Source organism: Barbatula barbatula (assembly GCF_947034865.1).
Source record: "Barbatula barbatula genome assembly, chromosome: 25".
NCBI classification, from domain to species: Eukaryota; Metazoa; Chordata; class Actinopteri; order Cypriniformes; family Nemacheilidae; genus Barbatula; species Barbatula barbatula.
Window position 1 is genome coordinate 16,962,231 of NC_136788.1, and position 18,214 is coordinate 16,980,444.

Here is an 18,214-nt window from a genome sequence, read left to right on the forward strand (position 1 = left end):
TGATGTTGGTATTAACGTACGTACTGTTACATAACAGCGTTTTATTGCGGTAACCCCGGTATTTAGCTGAACTGGGGTTACCATGGTAATATTCCCGACTGTCCTTTAAAAAGCGGATGGGCGTGGCTTACAGTCACGAGCCCTAGCATTCTGATCACCCATTGGTTTGCTTGACGTGACGTGGCCCAGCTTGGGTGCTCTTTTAAAAAGCGGGCGGGAAGCGGGAACTTGATTTCTTTATTTCGGCGTGTTGTCGGACGATAAAGTCACACGCTCCAGCAGACATGGTGAGAACTAAAGCCGATAGCGTTCCCGGCAGCTACAGGAAAGGTAAGAAATATATCAGAGAAAGGGAGAGAAACGCGCATTGTGTGTAAGGGCAGTTTCGGGAAGTCTTGTGTGTAAATCTGGTGCGCGTAACGTAAATTATGCGCGTTTAAATGTTCGTAAATATACAGATCGCTGTTAATATTTCCCATTTATCGCGTGTTTCTGAGTGTGGGATTAGTAGACGTGTCAATTCTTCACATCACCTGATACTTCATCTCCCGCCAATTGTGATGCGCTTTAAAACGAACTTTTACTCGTGACGACACATTACAGTCAAGACACGTTTGTAATAAACAATAACGTATTTAATGTATTCACGAATGATGCGTAAATAAACGGATTGTGTTATAACTCAAGCAGGCCACATTGTTTTGAAAGATGTCTGGACTTTAAATAAACCGTTAACTAATCCATACGTGCTGAAATAAGTGTTTTACAAGCTAAATGCGTTTTGTATTGTTTACATAAATGAAACGATGCGTTTTGTTTATTCCTCTCATAAAGGTGCACAAATTGGCGCCACTTCATGCCGAGCGCGTCACGTCATCTGTGTATCACTGAACCGGCGGCGCGCTTCTGACGTCATATGAACCCGAACTCTTTGTGTTTTTTCATGTGTTTTTGTTGAAGCTGTTGCCGCTTCAGCGCCCCGGAAGTCACTCGGCGCATCCGGATCCACGAACGCGGAGAGCAGCGGCGCGCAGACGGGCACGCCTGGTAAGGTCGCGCGAGCCAATCTCGATGCACATGGGTAACTTGAAGTGTAGTTTCATGAAGTCACGTGTTTGTTTGTTAAGCCAAGGGTAAGTACGCTGGAGGAAATCCCGTGTGCCCGCGCCCCACCCCGACCTGGCAGAAAGGCATTGGAGACTTCTTTGGGGGTCCCGGCAGGAAACCAGAAAAGGAGAATCTTCATCCTGCACAGGAGGAGGATGACGAGGAGGCCGGAGGCAGCGGGGTCGGGAAAGCGCCCAGGAAGTGAGTATCTGTCCATGACACCATCTGGAGGGTTTGTGATGGTCCGGCTGAAGGATTGTTCATGTGTCTATGGTTTGTTTTGACCTGATCTGATGGTTCGTGTGGTGATTTTGTGTTTCAGGTCCAGACCGATCATTGACGATGAGGATGATGATTAACGACTTGAATTCCACTTCATTTGTTCATTCACATGATTTTAGTGTAAATCTGTAAATACTTGAATTGTATGTTTCCTTGTGTTTTTGTACAGACATTTAATAAAATGTTTTTTTCGTAAGATCTTGATGTTCTGGTGGATGATTTGAGCGTTCGATGAGTTCAGCTATGGCTGTAAATGTACAGTCAATAACGGACAGAAGTCCTTTAGGTTTATGAACTCTTCAAGAATTCGTTCACCCAAAGATGGAAGTTCTACTCGTGGCCTTTAAGGGGATTTGACATTCTGTGGAACAGGGTCATAGGGCATTGTGTATTAAAAGTTGATTGACACATTTAGAGAAAATGAAGGCCCTTAAATGCCATTTTCCAAGGTATTACATTTTATATCATTTCATATTTGTCACAAGAGGTCATATGTGAAAGTTGGCCTAATGTAATCATTGCAGGTCCAGTTACACCAGGTTGTTAAATTGCATCGTAGACCAATGAGAAAATGTTTGCTATTGCTCTCTGAACTCTTTGTAAGTGATTTTGGATAAAAGCGTCTGCTATATTACTAAAAGAAAATCTACGTTTTTGAGCAAATGGTTGAAGAATAAAGAGTTTGAACCATGGCTGCCTGGGAATGACGTTATAATAAACTGAGCATTGACTTAATTCTCTGGAGCTTCTTTCCCAATCTTTGTTGCATTAAGGAATACAATTAGTATATATTTAATGTAAGGTAAAAATTAAGCTCCCTTCTGTATATACCCTTTGGATAAGCTCCTTTCAGTATTCATTCAGATGTCAACTGCTGTGAACAACAGTAAATTTAGTTGTTTGTTCTCCAGACTTGATTTGTATTATACAAGGGTTACTTTCACAAGCTTGTTGGCTAAAAATCTAGAGTTTTCATACTTACGCTTTCATCAGAAGGAACAAGCCAGCAGCCTTCCCAGAATTCAATAGTTTTATTTAATTACTGCATATACGGATTGATAGTCTGTCTGATATTTGACTTGTGTTTTGACTTTATACTGTATGTGTTGCTTATAGTCAATGTTTTCTTGTACAGCTGCTTTGTAACAATGAAAATTGTAAACTGCGCTATATAAATAAAGCTGACTTGACCTTTATTCTGTGTTAAAATAAATAATACATGATCTTATTCTGAGTTTTCTAATTTGACTGGCCTGATTTCAGAACTGATAGATGTCAAATGCAATAAAAAGTTTGGCTTTGCCTCATCATAACTAAGTTTTTGACTTCTTCATAGTATATACCCAGCAACCTTTATTTCTTTAAAAAGGATGTAGAGGTCAACTGTATTTTTTGCAATTGTATTTCAGGAAACATTTTTGATACCGCCCTGTGGTAACTGTTTTTAATCAACATATACTTTTATGGAAAATGGTTAAAATCAATCCAATCCAAAAGGTAGTTCTCGGCACAAAAAACATTCTTTTCAGTGTTTAAAAGCATTACACAATATAGCCGGTTTCTACAAGCATGTATTTCTTTTCATGTTTTAAATCAATATTGCCTTTTCTCCCCAGTATTTGTTAATAGTTGTTGGAGCCGCTGTAGTGTCAATCCGCCACCGCTAGGTGTCAGTAAGCGCGCGCAGTGGCGCTGGTGACGTCTCTCTGACGCTACTTCTTCCGGTACCGCTTTTCCGCCGCTCTCTTCCACTCTCCGGATCCATCATGGTGGGTATCTGACCGTTTCACTCTCATTGAAATCCGCTGTAATCCTACTTACAAACCCATCGATTCATGCAGATAAACACACGAGTGTGACCGACGGTCTGTGTCCAGTGCGTGTTTGTGTGTATGACGCGACAGATGAGCGTGTGCGTGAGATAAAAGGGCAAGAAACTCGTCCGATCACGTATAACAGACGTTCGCGCGCGACGCGTTTGTTTCTTGCATTTTACACGAGCGATTCAGAGTTGCGTCTTAACGAATGATTTAACGTTATCATGACATCAGGTCTTGTTAGTACACTAGGAACGTCAGGACCCTACACAGGGCACATAAAGAGTAAATACGTATCCGTTTCTGCCCCTGAGATCCCACAATGCACTAGCACAGATACACTGCGTCTCTCCATAACGTGATGTTTTAGCACATATCGGTACTCTGGTCAATGTGGATAAACTGTCCTCAAGTTGATTTGTTGTCACTTTGCAGGGACGAGTTAGGACCAAGACGGTGAAGAAAGCCGCACGGGTGATCATCGAGAAGTACTACACCCGGCTGGGTAGTGACTTCCACACCAACAAGCGTGTGTGCGAGGAGATCGCCATCATTCCCGGCAAGAAGCTTCGCAACAAGATCGCTGGGTGAGTCCGATGCAGGGTGACCCGTCAGACGTGACCGTGAGAGGATGTCGGGTCGCACTCGTGTCCAAACATTTATCCCACATCAGTTTGACCCGTGTTCTCTTATTCTACAGTGTGGTGATGTGATTGTGTTTGTGCAGGTATGTGACCCATTTGATGAAGCGCATCCAGAGAGGTCCGGTCAGGGGCATCTCCATCAAACTGCAGGAGGAGGAGAGAGAACGCAGAGATAACTACGTCCCTGAGGTGCGCTCCACTTGGTGCTCTGGGTTTTTGTTCGTGGGCAATAGTTCTGTTGAACTTCCTGTTTGATAAACTGGGATTATAACTCGAGAGAGATCGTGAGAAGATCATCTGAGATGAGACGTCACGTCCAGGTGTTTGTTGGCAGCGTCGTCCTGTTTCGAAAGTGACTATGGTGTGATTGGTCTCCAGGTCATTGATAGTACAGGAAGAGAAAGCTGAAAGTCTTTCCCGTGTTTGCTGGAATCTCCGTTCCTGACAAACCCTACTTCTTTCACACAATGTTATATTGAGACTACCAGTAGCATGACTGAGGTTTTGATGTTTAAGAAGGCGTCTATTTAAAAACATTTCAAAGCAGGCATGTGTTCGTCGTCTTCAGTGTTAGGAAGAATTTACTTTGTGTCATTTAATATCTCTCCTTTCTTTGCTGCTTGTTGATAATTCATTGTGATATCCTCACTCAGAACCGTTTCAGCGGTTTGTCTTCGGTATTATTCATATACACATCACGTGCACAGATGTCGTGCTTTACATCACGGACTAAATACATGATTTCCTTCAAATCACACCTGTAAGGTCGAAGCGATGGTTTGGAAGTTGAATTGTTGCAGTTTCATTCAAATGTCATTTGACTTAACTCGCATGATAAGTTAGGAAGTAACCTGCAAGTTTATGTTCAAAACAAAGATTCGGAGGCAAATTTCACACTTTACAGTGTCAAATACAGTTTTGAGGAATCCGTTTACAGCAAACCGATTGGGTGATTCAAGTGAAAATTGTTTCTGATGTGTTTATGTTGATGTGCAGGTTTCTGCTCTGGATCAGGAAATTATCGAGGTGGACACAGACACCAAGGAAATGCTCAAGCTTCTGGTAAGAATGAAGTTGTTTCTTCATCGTCCTGTTTCGAAAGTGACTATGGTGTGACTGGTCTCCAGGTCATTGATAGTACAGGAAGAGAAAGCTGAAAGTCTTTCCCGTGTTTGCTGGAATCTCCGTTCCTGACAAACCCTACTTCTTTCACACAATATTCACAATAATGCCTATAAATTATATCTGGTCATGAAGTTCATGAAAATATTGTTTCTCTTTTTGCCGCTGCACTATGGATTGGTTAAAGTTTTAACTCATGACCTTTGTTTTTGTTAGGATTTTGGCAACCTGGCCAACCTTCAGGTGACTCAACCTCCTGTCGGCATGAACTTCAAGACCCCACGTGGTGTCTGAACATTGTAATATATCTCTTAATAAAACTGGGAGAAAAACAAGCAGTTGTCAAGTCTTTTTTTTCTGAACAATGTGTGTCTTTCAGTATTATGACATGTCTATAAACTCCACACCTGAGCATTTAACATGTATGATTTCTCAGATTTAGCTGAGATATGTCACTTAAAATGGTCATGTTTATGTTTAATTTTTTCAGTACAGTTTTCTTTTAACAGCAGAGTGACCATCTATCTTGAACCTTAAAGGGGCAGTTTCCCCAAAAATGAAAATTCTGCCATTTACTCCACCTTAGATGATTTCAAACCTGTATACATTTCTTTGTTGAACAAGCGAGAAGATATTTGGAGGAATGTCATTTACCAACAGATCTCATCCCCCCCATTTACTATCGTAGTATTTATTCCCTACTAGAGCAGTTAATGGGGGAAGTGATCGGTTAGGTTACAGACATTCTTCCAAATATCTTCCTTCGACTGTCTCACCTCAAAATAACTTGCCCTGACATATTTTGAAATCGATCGGTGCCATTGTTTTGGCTCAAGATGCACAGCAGTAATGTTTTATCTTTTTAGAAGCGACCCATTTTAATTGAACTGGGCGTAGTCCTGGTTTAAACTCTCAAAACATGTGATCTCAATTTTCTGTCTTGTACTTTTTAATTAATTAAAAACATTAAATACACAATGTTGGGACATCGCTTGTTTTGCTGTTGTTTAAATACACAGAATTTAATGAAATATCTATTTCATAAAATTGGGTCGTCTGTATTAGAAAACTACATGGAGAATGTGTGCTTAATCTCATCACAAAGTCAAAGAAAAAGCGTCGTAATATATTAATCCTGTTAATTTATTGTCCAGATTCACAAGTTTTAATCTCACTAAAGATGACTTTAACTCAAGTGTGCTTTAAACAGTACATCTCGGCCCTGTATTTACAAAACATCTTAAGGCTGAAATATTTAAACATTTAGTTTACTTCCAAACGCTAACTTGTTTTTTATAATTCAAAAACCATGTTCTGTATTGTGGTATCATGTGTTTATTGTATTTGTTAGCTGTACTTTTTAAAGTTATTGTTACTTAATAAAAAATAATACAAACAAACTGTTTGATTGAAGGTAATTGGAAAGCACAATAAAATCTGTTTTTGTAAATAAACTCTTCACTTGTTGAATTAGCAATTAAGTGTATATTTTATTAGGTTAATTTGAATATGACTGAATTTTTATTTTAAGATCTTAACTGCTGTTTAGGAGAGCTCTTAGTGTTAAGATCAAATGTTTTGTGAATATGGGCCCTGATCAATATAATGATGATGGTCATTATCTCATTATGATGACTGAAAGCCACACCCTGCCGATGAATATAAATGAAGGTCACCTGAGTGTATGTCATTTGTGCTCAAGGTAAGATAACGTAAGCACTTGCATAAGGTTGTTGGTCGGTTGATCATGAGTTGCATGTCATTTCAGGGTGTAAAGGCTCAAGTTTTGTTTGTTAATCTGGACACTTGAGCACAATGGTGAGATGGCTTCTTCGTTAAATTTATGGAGACTATAATATACCTCCTACACCTTGATCCGAGTGGTTGTGTTTCTCTTTCAATGCAGAGGGAGTGTATCTCTGTACACATCGGTCAAGCCGGTGTCCAGATCGGAAACTCCTGCTGGGAGTTGTACTGTTTGGAACACGGCATCAATCCGGATGGAACGGTCACTGGTGAGAGCTCCTCGATGGTAGATTCTTCTTTCGGCACTTTCTTCAGTGAGACCGGTGCTGGGAAGTATGTTCCTCGAGCTGTTTTTGTTGATCTTGAGCCAACGGTTGTGGGTAAGGCTGTTTCTCGCTTTCCTTTTGCCTGCTTGAGTTGGATTTTCATTAGTTTGCATGTTTATTTGTAGATGAGATCCGTAATGGACATTACCGAAGCCTTTACCACCCTGAGCAGCTTATCACGGGTAAGGAGGACGCTGCTAATAATTATGCCCGTGGTCACTACACCATCGGCAAAGAGATTATCGACCCTGTGCTTGACCGCATGCGGAAAATGGTGAGTGATTAATTGCCTAAAACTCTTTCAGAGTTCCTCACCATGTTGAGTATGTCTTTTTTTTTAGGCGGATCAGTGCACAGGTCTGCAGGGATTTCTGATCTTCCACAGTTTTGGTGGAGGAACAGGCTCCGGCTTCACATCTCTGCTGATGGAGAGGCTGTCTGTAGATTACGGTAAGAAGTCCAAGTTGGAGTTCTCAGTGTACCCTGCCCCGCAGGTCAGCACGGCTGTGGTGGAGCCCTACAACTCCATCCTGACCACGCACACCACCCTCGAGCACTCCGACTGCTCCTTCATGGTGGACAACGAAGCCATCTTTGACATCTGCAAGCGAAACCTGGATATCGACCGTCCCTCTTACAGCAACCTGAACCGGCTTGTCGCTCAGATCGTATCCTCCATTACAGCATCCCTGAGGTTCGATGGCGCCCTCAACGTGGACCTCACAGAGTTCCAGACCAACCTGGTCCCTTATCCCCGCATTCATTTCCCGCTGGTCACCTACGCCCCCATCATCTCTGCGGAGAAGGCGTACCACGAGCAGCTCTCTGTGCCTGAGATCACCAACGCCTGCTTTGAGCCTGCCAACCAGATGGTGAAGTGCGACCCTCGCCGGGGCAAATACATGGCCTGCTGTTTGCTTTACCGCGGTGATGTCGTTCCGAAAGACGTTAATGCTGCCATCGCCAACATCAAGACTCGCCGCTCCATCCAGTTTGTAGACTGGTGTCCCACAGGGTTCAAGGTCGGCATCAATTACCAGCCGCCCACTGTAGTCCCTGGAGGAGATCTGGCCAAGGTACAGAGAGCTGTTTGCATGCTGAGCAACACAACAGCCATCGCTGAAGCGTGGAGCCGTCTGGACCACAAGTTTGACCTGATGTACGCCAAAAGGGCTTTCGTTCACTGGTATGTGGGTGAAGGTATGGAGGAAGGAGAGTTCTCTGAGGCACGGGAGGACATGGCTGCACTGGAGAAGGATTATGAGGAGGTTGGTGCTGATTCTGCTGAAGATGGTGGCGAGGACGAAGAAGAGTATTAAAGTTCATTGTGAAACGCTCTGGTGCCTTAATAAATCGAATTCATGTAGAAGCTATTGATCTTTTGTGTTTCTTTACATAATGGACACTTTGGTGTCCCACATTTCTTTCAACCGACTTGACCCAGGATTCTAACTGGGGGCTGCAGGGTGGTTTGCTAAATATATGGGGTTCAAATGGATTTTTTGCAACTTCTAATGGCTTTCATTCTAAACCGTCAGGTTCTCTTGTGTAGTGATTTTTGGCTCTTGGTCCAGTAGGTTTTTGTTTGTTCCCATTGGATATTAAAGATTTTCCATTGAAACCAATGCAATTGCCATAACCATTCGGTTAAATGTCTGATGCTCGAATCCAGGAAGTCAGTAGGCCTATTGGAAAAAGTTAGTTGCTCATTTTTATTTGCTTGAAACTGGGCACAATATTTGACTACACTTGACATGACTGAAAATGAACATGCACGAAGATCTCTTTCTATGGCTAAAAGAGTTTAAGTCGTTTATATTTAAGTCTCTCTATATATAAGGTTCACATTCATAAATATGGTCTGAAAGGTAACCAAGTATGCTATAAAGTTTTGTCAAAGCTATATTGTGTAGTCCTACATTATATGGGGCCTACACAATATAGACAGTTTTCCTGTATCTCAGTGGTAAGAGCATTGTTAACAACGCAAGGTTGTGTGGATCCCAGGGGATTGCAGATCCCTGTGTATAAATGTATAAGATAATGCAATGTAAATCACTTTGGATAACCGTGTATGCCAAATGCATAAATGTTTTTAATGTTATTTTGTGTTTCACACTGAAATGGCTACAGGATGGCATTACGATTGCAAATTTTTGGTCTGATTATTTAACTAGTACTCTTACTTTTTCCTGTGACTGTCATTCTTCTAGATATATTGTAGTAAAATCTGCGTTGAGCATTGCGCTGGCTCTCACACTTGAGTAGAGTAACGTTAGGTGACCATGGAGGTAAGCAAACCTTAATATAGGCCTAATAAGTTCGTTTTAAGAGTTGTTATGCTATGTGGGTTTTCAAATGGCCGTGTGACATCAAGGAATCGCGAGAACTTGCTACAATGACGTCACAGGCTAATCGGTCTGCGTAGCGAACGAACGCACCTGATAGCTCTTAAGTGAGTTTCACACGTTCATCATTTACAAATAACTGGATTTTATTATTTAACATTCTACAAGTGTACACTTGGTTTAGCGGCAAGATTCGAACCGCTTACTGAACCAAAATTAAGACCTTGAAGGGCAAGAAACACTAAAGCTTAAACAACTTTGAGCTATTGTCAAGTCTTGAATTTCATTTTTTTAAATATTTTTTATATGTATACGATGTTGATAATCTGAATACCACTGTGTATAGTGTTTTATGATTATTTTTATAAATGTTTGTATCTGTCTCATGTTTTTGTTGTTGTTAATTAAGCTTTAAAAAAAGCCTCAAACGCGCTTCACTAGCCAAGTTTCCATTCCAGATTTGCGCAAAAGTTAAGCGATGTTTTCTAAATGCCGATTAAAATAATCGCGTCATCACCGCGTTTCCATTAAAGGATATTTTGAGATTAAAGTGTAGGCTATTCCGATTCTTCTCACATTAAGTCATTCTAGCATCTTTGTACGTTTTATGCGGTTGGAAACCAACTTAAGTACATAGTTCCATCTACTGTGATGTGAAATGTCTACATTTCCGTATATATTACCTCACTGTTCCTAATAAATGTCCATATACTGCATTCACTCCGTTTTTCTGGGCCCATATAAGATATTACTTCATGTGAATTCCTAGCATCATATCTTTACAAATGTTCGCTAAAACATAGCGCTACTTTTTTATTCGTCACGTGACATGTAAATACGACAAAAAGTGTTTCCATTGTAGTTTTTGCGAAATTAGCATTTATATTATTGCCAGAGAAAACACCTCAGGTGAGCGTGAAAACGTTTTTGCGATACGTGGAAGTCGTCTTGCGAAATATACGTGTTTCCATTGAGCGTCTTTTCAATGCGCTATTTCAATTAACGCATTTTGACAGGTAAAAGAAATCCGGCTACTGAAAGTTTCCAGGATTCCTCGGCACAGCAGGTAACATCACATATAGTGAAAATCCGATGTGGTGACAGCCCACAAAACAAATGTGGACGAAGTTTGGCCAGAAGGTGGAGATATTCCCTTTGCTTTAAGCTTTGTAGCACAAACAAATAAAACGTCAATAAAACACATTGATCACATGAAGTTTCTCCAGTTAAATCTGTGTGTAACTCAATCTCAAAGCTCAAAACTGAAGTTCTTCTACGGTTGCTTGTTTCACCTTCTTATCTGGAACCATGTTTTGTTGTTTGGACTTCTTTCTTGGAGGTTGAACAAAAGTTCTTAAAATACATCACAGGTTGTTCAGTGTTTTGGTTTCTGGGTTTTGCTTTAGATGTTTTTCTAAAGAACGAAGGAGACTTAAAGGGACAGTTCACTCCAAAATGAAAACCCTGTCATCGTTTACATGTTTCAAACCAGTTTACATTTCTTAATTCTGTTAAACGCAAAGTTATTTGTAAGAATGTTCAGTTCTGTGACATCATCCACTACCGTAGTAGGACTTTTTTAATGTATATTTTAGTTCTGTTGAACATTTACAAGTATTTCGGAACCCAAACAAAATCGCTAACATTCTTCCAAATATCTTTCTCTGTTCATCTGAGCAAAATAATTTATGCAGGTATGACATCATCTTGGGGGGGTCAAGACCTTAGGCCTCCCCACATCCATAAGATGTTCTTTGAATTGCACAAAAGTAATATCGAGTAGGTATATATGGAATTATGTTATATATATATATATAACCTGGATTTATTTGACTTTGAACCGCACATAAAATTGTTAACAGTTTGGTATAGAAGTAAACCACCTTTGTTATGGAATCAAATATTTGATTTGTGCGCTTCACGATTGTGTTTATATGCCAGGGGCGACACCACTATGCCAAACATTTTTAGGCAAATTTTGATTCTTTGAAATGTAATCAAATTTGAGATATCAATAATTGTAACTAAATAGCATGAACACAAATCAAGCAGTTCCTGTAAATAAACTGGCTGAGCGTCAAAGTGTGGGTAACCCACCTCTTAGCTGAATTAGAAGTTTTTTCAACCGAGTCAAACCTGTCTGTTATAAGGTGGGTTTAACTAATTCAGGCCGATCAGGCGTCAAAAGCATCATATGATTTAACCGCTTGTTGCCACTAGGGGGCCCCCAAGCTAGCGGGGCCCTAGGCGTTTGCGACAGAATTTTCTTTTTCGGGTGAACTATCCCTTTAAAGAGAATAGTTTCAACTTTCAGAATACTTTACAACTGTGCTCCAATTTGTCAAAATCATTACATTACATATCCTAAAACATCCCTTTCCTGTTTATTTTCAAGTTAACACTTTTCTTATGTGTAGCGATTTTTATTTCTCCCACAGAAGAATGTTTTCATTGTCTTTTTGCTTCGTCTATTCCATTATCTAATGCATAACCGGAGGAAACTTTGAACACTCACGTGTTTCTCTTTCGTAACCCTGTAAGATTTCTCAGTTAAGTTTTATTTCATTACATTGCAAGGATCTCTTTTGAAGTATTCTCACACGTGTGGAATTTAAAGTCTTTTTAAAAGCAAACATAGATAGGAAACATTTTATTTGAATCTGTTTTTTGCTATCTGAGATCTCACTTTGTGTTTTCTTTTTTCCCACAGGAAGATTTGAAGCGTCCAGATACGTCTTAAAGGAAACCGTATCTGCTCCTCATGCAGATGGGCGGAATCTTTTGGGCTCTTTTTGGCCTTTAAACCAGGACAGACACCCCGTCTCCACGGCAACCAGGCATCCAATCACTCGGCCAGCTGCAGATTAGTTCAGCGGTGGGGGGTTTGGAGGTGGAGAAAGGCTCCGATGGGAAAGATGAGGGGCGGGTGGGGTGGACAGGAAGGCAGAAACACTGGAGAAAGATAAAGTTCCCTGCAGCTGGATCTCAGTCTGACCGAGCGACCGTTCCCGAGCTCACCAACCGTTTGTGGAATGAACGACGACCGGCTCGCAGGAAAATCAGGATTTAGTTGCCAAAGGAGTGTTTGTGAGGAGGAAAAGAGGAAAAGGGTGAATGAGGGATAACCGCTCGGATCATGAGAGTAGATGCTGTCTTTCTTGAGCTCGGATTTCACAAAATGAGAAACCAGCGCAGTTCTGCAGAGCTCCAGCAACAGAGCGAGGTGTGTGTGTGTGTGTGTTCACTTTACACATCAACTAAATGACAAAGTTTCTTTTTAGGAGTTGTCTCATTTGTTTCACACTTTAAGTAAGTGTGTTCTTGGAAAGAGTCAAAAGCATCATGTTTTCTTCTAGCGGTCTTGCACAGGGAGATCATTTGCGTCTCAGAACCGGGTGTAGTTTGTTCTGGGTACTTGTTCACAGAAGTTGAGAAGTTGTGAGGAATGTGTGTTGATAAGAAGATAGATGTGCGTGAACTGTGAATGAATAAGTGCACCACGTGATTTTAGCTTTGCTTCTTTAAACATCTGAACTGAGAGATTAATAACAACAACTTTGATCAAGATTCACATGTGTCTATAAAATAAAAACCCCATATAAACAAACATTCTGTCATCATCAAGTCATCAAAACATATAGAAGATATTTTGAGATGTTTAGGTGGTTTTGTGTTCGTGCTAGGGAATGCACGATAAATTATCGTCCATCATGGATATCGGACGATAAATGGTCATTTGTTATGTTTTTTGCCGATTATACAATTTATGTTGATATAAATCATAAAAGATTTCCTCTGGATAATCTTCTTGAACTTCACGCTGCTCGCAGTTCAAATCCAGTACAGTTCTGTCTTTCTGTCGTGATCTGATATTAGCAAAGCATTGTTGATGTAGATACAGTATTTATGAATGTGTGAATTATAGGAACAAAAGCTTATTGTTTGAATCTGAATGCTTTCTGTCTTGAGATCTGTAAGACTCGTGGCTATAAAGAACATTTTTCTGGGTTGCTCTGAAAGAACATCTATCATTAGTTTATTAAATAAAAATATACTTGAAAAGTTTAAAGGTTAAAGAATCTTAAAGTAATCTTGGTACTTTTAATGGGAAAGAATGGAACTGACGGTTACCTTGTTTTCTGCAGTGAATGTTTTCATATAAACCCAGTTTTCCACTTTTTGCCATTTGTTTCAGTCTTAGGGATTCAGTCTTTAGATACCGTATACCGGCCAATATATCGGTTATCGGCTTCCAATGTTAACGAAGTATCGGTATCGGCCAAAGTGTACATATCGATGCATCCCTAGTTCATACAATGGAAGTTCAGTGTTGTTTGATTATCAACATTCTTCAAAATATCTTGTGTTGTGTTCTGAAGAAGAACGAAATGACTTTAGTTTTATTTCATTCCCAGAAGAGAACATATTCTTAGAACTGTGAGCGGGAGATTGCTGTTTCTGATGGCTAATACCGTGACTCACTCTTTGGCTCACTGTATATTTCTGACTGTTTTTGTTTTGGCTTTCGCAACAAGGGACAAAAATCCCACTGGTTTTCCCAATATGACACATCAAACAGCCGGGTTAGTTTTCTTGTTAAGTTTGGAGAATGAAAGCAGACACAGGAGCAGTATTACAGGTGATTTAAACCATTAACTGGTTCTGTGGCTTTATAGTCTGTGTGGTCCTGGATGCTCTGAACAGTGTGTGTGTAGCAAGGGTTTCTGGGTAAAAGCCTGTTTGATATTGTTGTTTATGTTGCTCTGTGACTAATGGCTTTACTCTAAATAACTGGAACAAACAGTCACGAGTTTAGAGGATGAGCGGACACAGAAAGACACAAGTCAATGGGTTGCTAAGGGCTTCGGAATGGTTGTTATTTTAGTTTTGTCTTATTTCATTTTAGTAGTATTTTTAATTTGCTTATGTTTTTAGAGTTTTATGTTAGTTTTAGTCAGTTATTTTGTTTAATGCTTTTTTTAATTTAAATATTTGTATGTTTGTTATTTTGTAATGTTTTGTCATTTTTTTCATGTTACTATTTAAGATTAAGGGGTCATGTTTATTTTAGATGTATATTAGTTTTTAGTTTTGTTTATTGTTATAATTGAAGTGCTGTAAATATACGTATTTCAGTTTATGTCAATTTTTCATCTAGTATCAGTTTTTCCAATCATTGTTGGCCGATGCTGTAATTGATTTCAATGAACAGAAACATTTTTAAAGTGTTAATTTGAGTAAACTTAAACAACCTTGGTTCTGCGTCACTTTACTTGGTGTAAATTTTTAAAACTTCAACAGATTTTTTGACGTATCTTATTTTCCCTCAGAGAAAAGCTTCTCACTTCATTGATATGTTTTTTTTAATACTCAATATGATCAAAACATCATGCTTATTTAGTGTGTGTGACTTTTGTGTTGTTTGTGTGTGACCAGTCTCTCTTGTGCCGGAGATACACATGTAAATGTATTTTTCTCAGTCCACATGCTTCTGTGTCTCTCTGACGTTACGACTGGCACAACTTTAAACCACCTGCTGGTTTTCGGGCCGGGTCTCCACGGCAACGGCTGCAGAATGCGCCCCGTGGGGCATGCGAGGGAATTCGGGTGGCTCGGGGTTCTGTGAGCTCGGCGGCTTTGTGTGGAAGAGAACGGACCACAGATGCTGTGACGACTAACCCCCTCCTCCTCTTCTTCTTTAACTCTCAGTGTTTCCAGCCCCCATTGCTAACACACTCCAGCCTGCAAGCTGTCGTCTTGATCCCGTCCCCGTCAGGGTTCAGTGGAGTTTCTAGTGCTGTTCCATCTCAGACTGAAGGTTTTCTGAGTTTAACAGCTGAAATGCTTGTCAAACAAGCTATGGGCAGACTCTTTGACCATCATTTTAAAGTCCGGTCTCGGTTTTCCGTTTATTCTGGTCGAGATCAGAACGAAGGCGACCATCTGACATGTCAAGCGACCAATCACAGTTCATTTAGCATTTACATGTCATTTAGTAGAAATGTGTGTTGTAAACTAGAATATACGTCACGTTCAGTCTTGCGTCTCTTCCAGTGTTGGGCAAGTTACTCTGAAAAAGTAATTAATTACTAGATACTAATGACATAGTTATTTGTACAGTGATCTACACTATTGAATATCTCCAAAAAAGTATTTAATTACTAATTACTTTCTATATCCAATATCAACCTCGATTTTTTTAAGTGATGAATCGATAGACATGAAACGCCTCTTTTAATTCATTCAAATAAATAATATAAAACTTAATAAAGTAATATTATTAACTGACCAAAGTATTACAAATGTGAGGATTATACATCAAAGCGCAGATTTTAAAGTTAGACTTTGAATCTTGATGTCAATTCCACTATTATTGCACACACATATATTACCTACAGTATTACTTTAATTACACCAGAAGTAACTTTATTTTAATTACAGAAAAAAAAGAGTAACACCGCGTCCTAACTAAACACGACGCGCCACTGCAAAAGGCGATAAAAAATCTTGTTAATCGGAGGTTTAGTCCTAAACAGCTGCGACAGGGCTGCGCGACGAGCAACGGCGGTTTGTATTTCTGCGATGTGGCGGCTGACAGCTTCGCCCGCACGACGATCTCAATCGATGTAGGTTCTGCATCTCATGAATATTACATTTACATTTAGGCATTTGGCAGACGCTTTTATCTTAGTGACTTACATTGCATTATCCTATACATTTCTACACAGGTATCTGCAAAACTCTGGGATCCAACACACAACCTTGCGTTGTTAACACAATGCTCTTACCACTGAGATACAGGAAAGCCAATATTAATCAGGAAAGCGAATATTAATCGGCAAACATGTGCAATGGCTACTATTTCATTTAATAGCCTCAAACAAAACTCTTTGTTGCTAGAATGTCAAACAGTTCTTGTTTTTGCTTCTCACGCGGTCAGGAAAAGATGTGACATGAATCAAGACGACAGTAAGAAAGGAAATTTGGAATGTGGGTGAGGCAGAGGCTAGAACAAGAGATGTTTCATCTTATTCTCCTAGCGTGGGTGGCTTGAAATTCCTCCTTACCTTCTTCAAATCTGCACGGCCATTTTGGCCTCCATTCTCTGTTTTGCACGCATCAGATCTGCAACCAGTTACAGCTGGAATCAGTCATCCATCCATGAGGGCCATTTCACAATTCGCATGATTCGTGTCAACGAGTGCGATGAACTTGATGGAGATTGATCCGGTTTGTTTGTAAAGCGCAGTCAGTGATGTTTCTGCATGATCCTCATTTAACAAGACTGGAGGAAAACTGGCAGTAGCGGTTTGGACCAACTTGATGAAATGTGCGAAATGTGATTTTCCATCCCGGGGACGATTCTGCCAGAAAACCATGGAATTATCTGTGCCGTAATGCATTCAACCTCGTGTTTGCAAAGGAACATATTGCTTCCTTGTTTCCCGTAGCTTTTGGAGTTCGTGTATTTCTCTCATTTCATGAAGAGAAAACCACAGAATTTCCAATGGTTTTTCTTTTAATGGGAGTCGTTTGGCTTCTGTTTTTGTTCTGTTTCTTGTAACCCTTAACACTTTCTCTAAGCAAGATGGAGGTTTTTTATTATAGCATTTCATTGTCTTACAGATCTGTCAAATCTCCGGAGGATACAAAGTAGTAAAGTTAAGCGTGGACAAGTTGTTTGGTGAAAACCCTTTTTCTGGAGCTTGTGTGATGTGCACTCTTAAAAACAAAGGTGCTTAAAAGGTTCTTCGGACCGATGCCATATCGAAGAACAATGTTTGGTTCCACAATGAACCATTCAGTCAAAGGTTCTTTATAGAAGCACCTTTTTCTACCTTTAGTTTGTTATAATTCAGATGTTAAAGGTTCTTTTTGGAACCAAAAGATGACATCACAGAACCTGTTTTTTAAGAGCGTGGATAATGATGATGGTGTATCATCTGGTCCTCAAGCTTGTTGACTTTTGGTTTCTCCACTCTTGGGTCTGACTCAATGCCAGATCTCTAGTTACACTTCCTGTTTTCCCTCACGCTTCTGCCCCATCATTCCCACCGGCCCCGCGAGCCTCAGCGCAGACAGATTCCTACAATTCTCTGCACTATTCCCATCGGAGCGCAGCGTGGCGAGAGCTTGGGAAAGTCCTCTTCCGGAGTCAACGATAGAGCGACAGACACTCTTCTTTCTCTCTTCTCATCTTCTCTCTCTCGTTTTAACTACAGCTCACTCTTGAAATCCACATTGTAGAGTTTTCAGGATCTTCAGTAACGTTAGTAATCTGATTAAATTAATACGTTGGTTTTGTAGTTTAGATCACAATCAAATGTTCTCTTCCGTCATTTATTACTTTATGAGGATAAATCGTTACCTTTAATGTTTTCCTTTCATTTTTCTTTAGATTAAATGGAGATGAAATTTATATTGTGCTTCTCAGATGGTCTCTTGATCTGGTTTTTGGGTCTTATAGAGTCAGATGACAATGTTTCAGACGATTTGCCAAGATACAAACAATTTCAATGATCAAGATAAAGATTCCAGACGAAATTGGGCTCATTCGATGCTCGAGTTCATGTTGTAATTTTTGAGTTTTGGTGTCTTTCCAAGTCTGTTTCGATCTTTGAGACGTAGTCAAGATTTCCCGTGAAGGTCAAGAGGAGAGACACGTATGAGACCACTGAGGTTATTGTTCAGTCTTTCACATCCGGTCATCTCCCTCTGTGACTGAATCTACACAATGTCGCCCTAACACTATTGTAAACAAGAAAAAAACGATTTGTTGTCCTTGTTTTCTCTCTCTGGCTTTCCGAGGACTAAAGTTTCAA

General features: G+C 40.1%; 4 protein-coding genes across 5 annotated transcripts in view; all 4 read left to right on the forward strand.

Annotated features, from left to right (window-relative positions):
* Nucleotides 1–215: 215 nt before the first annotated feature.
* Nucleotides 216–1,579, forward strand: pclaf (PCNA clamp associated factor). Its single transcript, XM_079450775.1, has 4 exons — nucleotides 216–330; nucleotides 961–1,047; nucleotides 1,128–1,308; nucleotides 1,430–1,579. The coding sequence occupies exons 1-4, from the start codon at nucleotides 285–287 to the stop codon at nucleotides 1,464–1,466; spliced, it is 351 nt and encodes a 116-aa protein (XP_079306901.1). The 5' UTR covers nucleotides 216–284; the 3' UTR covers nucleotides 1,467–1,579.
* A 1,532-nt stretch (nucleotides 1,580–3,111) lies between these two features.
* Nucleotides 3,112–5,307, forward strand: LOC306890700 (small ribosomal subunit protein eS17). Its single transcript, XM_079450615.1, has 5 exons — nucleotides 3,112–3,158; nucleotides 3,642–3,793; nucleotides 3,934–4,039; nucleotides 4,847–4,912; nucleotides 5,189–5,307. The coding sequence occupies exons 1-5, from the start codon at nucleotides 3,156–3,158 to the stop codon at nucleotides 5,264–5,266; spliced, it is 405 nt and encodes a 134-aa protein (XP_079306741.1). The 5' UTR covers nucleotides 3,112–3,155; the 3' UTR covers nucleotides 5,267–5,307.
* A 1,358-nt stretch (nucleotides 5,308–6,665) lies between these two features.
* Nucleotides 6,666–8,667, forward strand: LOC306890674 (tubulin alpha-1B chain-like; the record flags this gene model as incomplete). 2 transcript variants are annotated; one of them, XM_079450568.1, is made up of 4 exons in its annotated part: nucleotides 6,666–6,790; nucleotides 6,879–7,098; nucleotides 7,170–7,318; nucleotides 7,386–8,667. In XM_079450568.1, the coding sequence occupies 4 exons, from the start codon at nucleotides 6,788–6,790 to the stop codon at nucleotides 8,361–8,363; spliced, it is 1,350 nt and encodes a 449-aa protein (XP_079306694.1). In that variant the 3' UTR covers nucleotides 8,364–8,667. The 2 variants fall into 2 exon arrangements, with proteins under 2 accessions (XP_079306694.1, XP_079306693.1); XM_079450567.1 differs by lacking the exon at nucleotides 6,666–6,790 and having other exon boundaries at nucleotides 6,873–7,098; nucleotides 7,386–8,416.
* Nucleotides 8,668–12,337: 3,670 nt separating this feature from the next.
* Nucleotides 12,338–18,214, forward strand: part of LOC306890501 (DENN domain-containing protein 2A) — a 21,984-nt gene continuing 16,107 nt past the window's right edge. The window contains 1 exon segment of the mRNA XM_079450288.1: nucleotides 12,338–12,615. The gene's annotated coding sequence lies outside the window, so the exon portion shown is untranslated.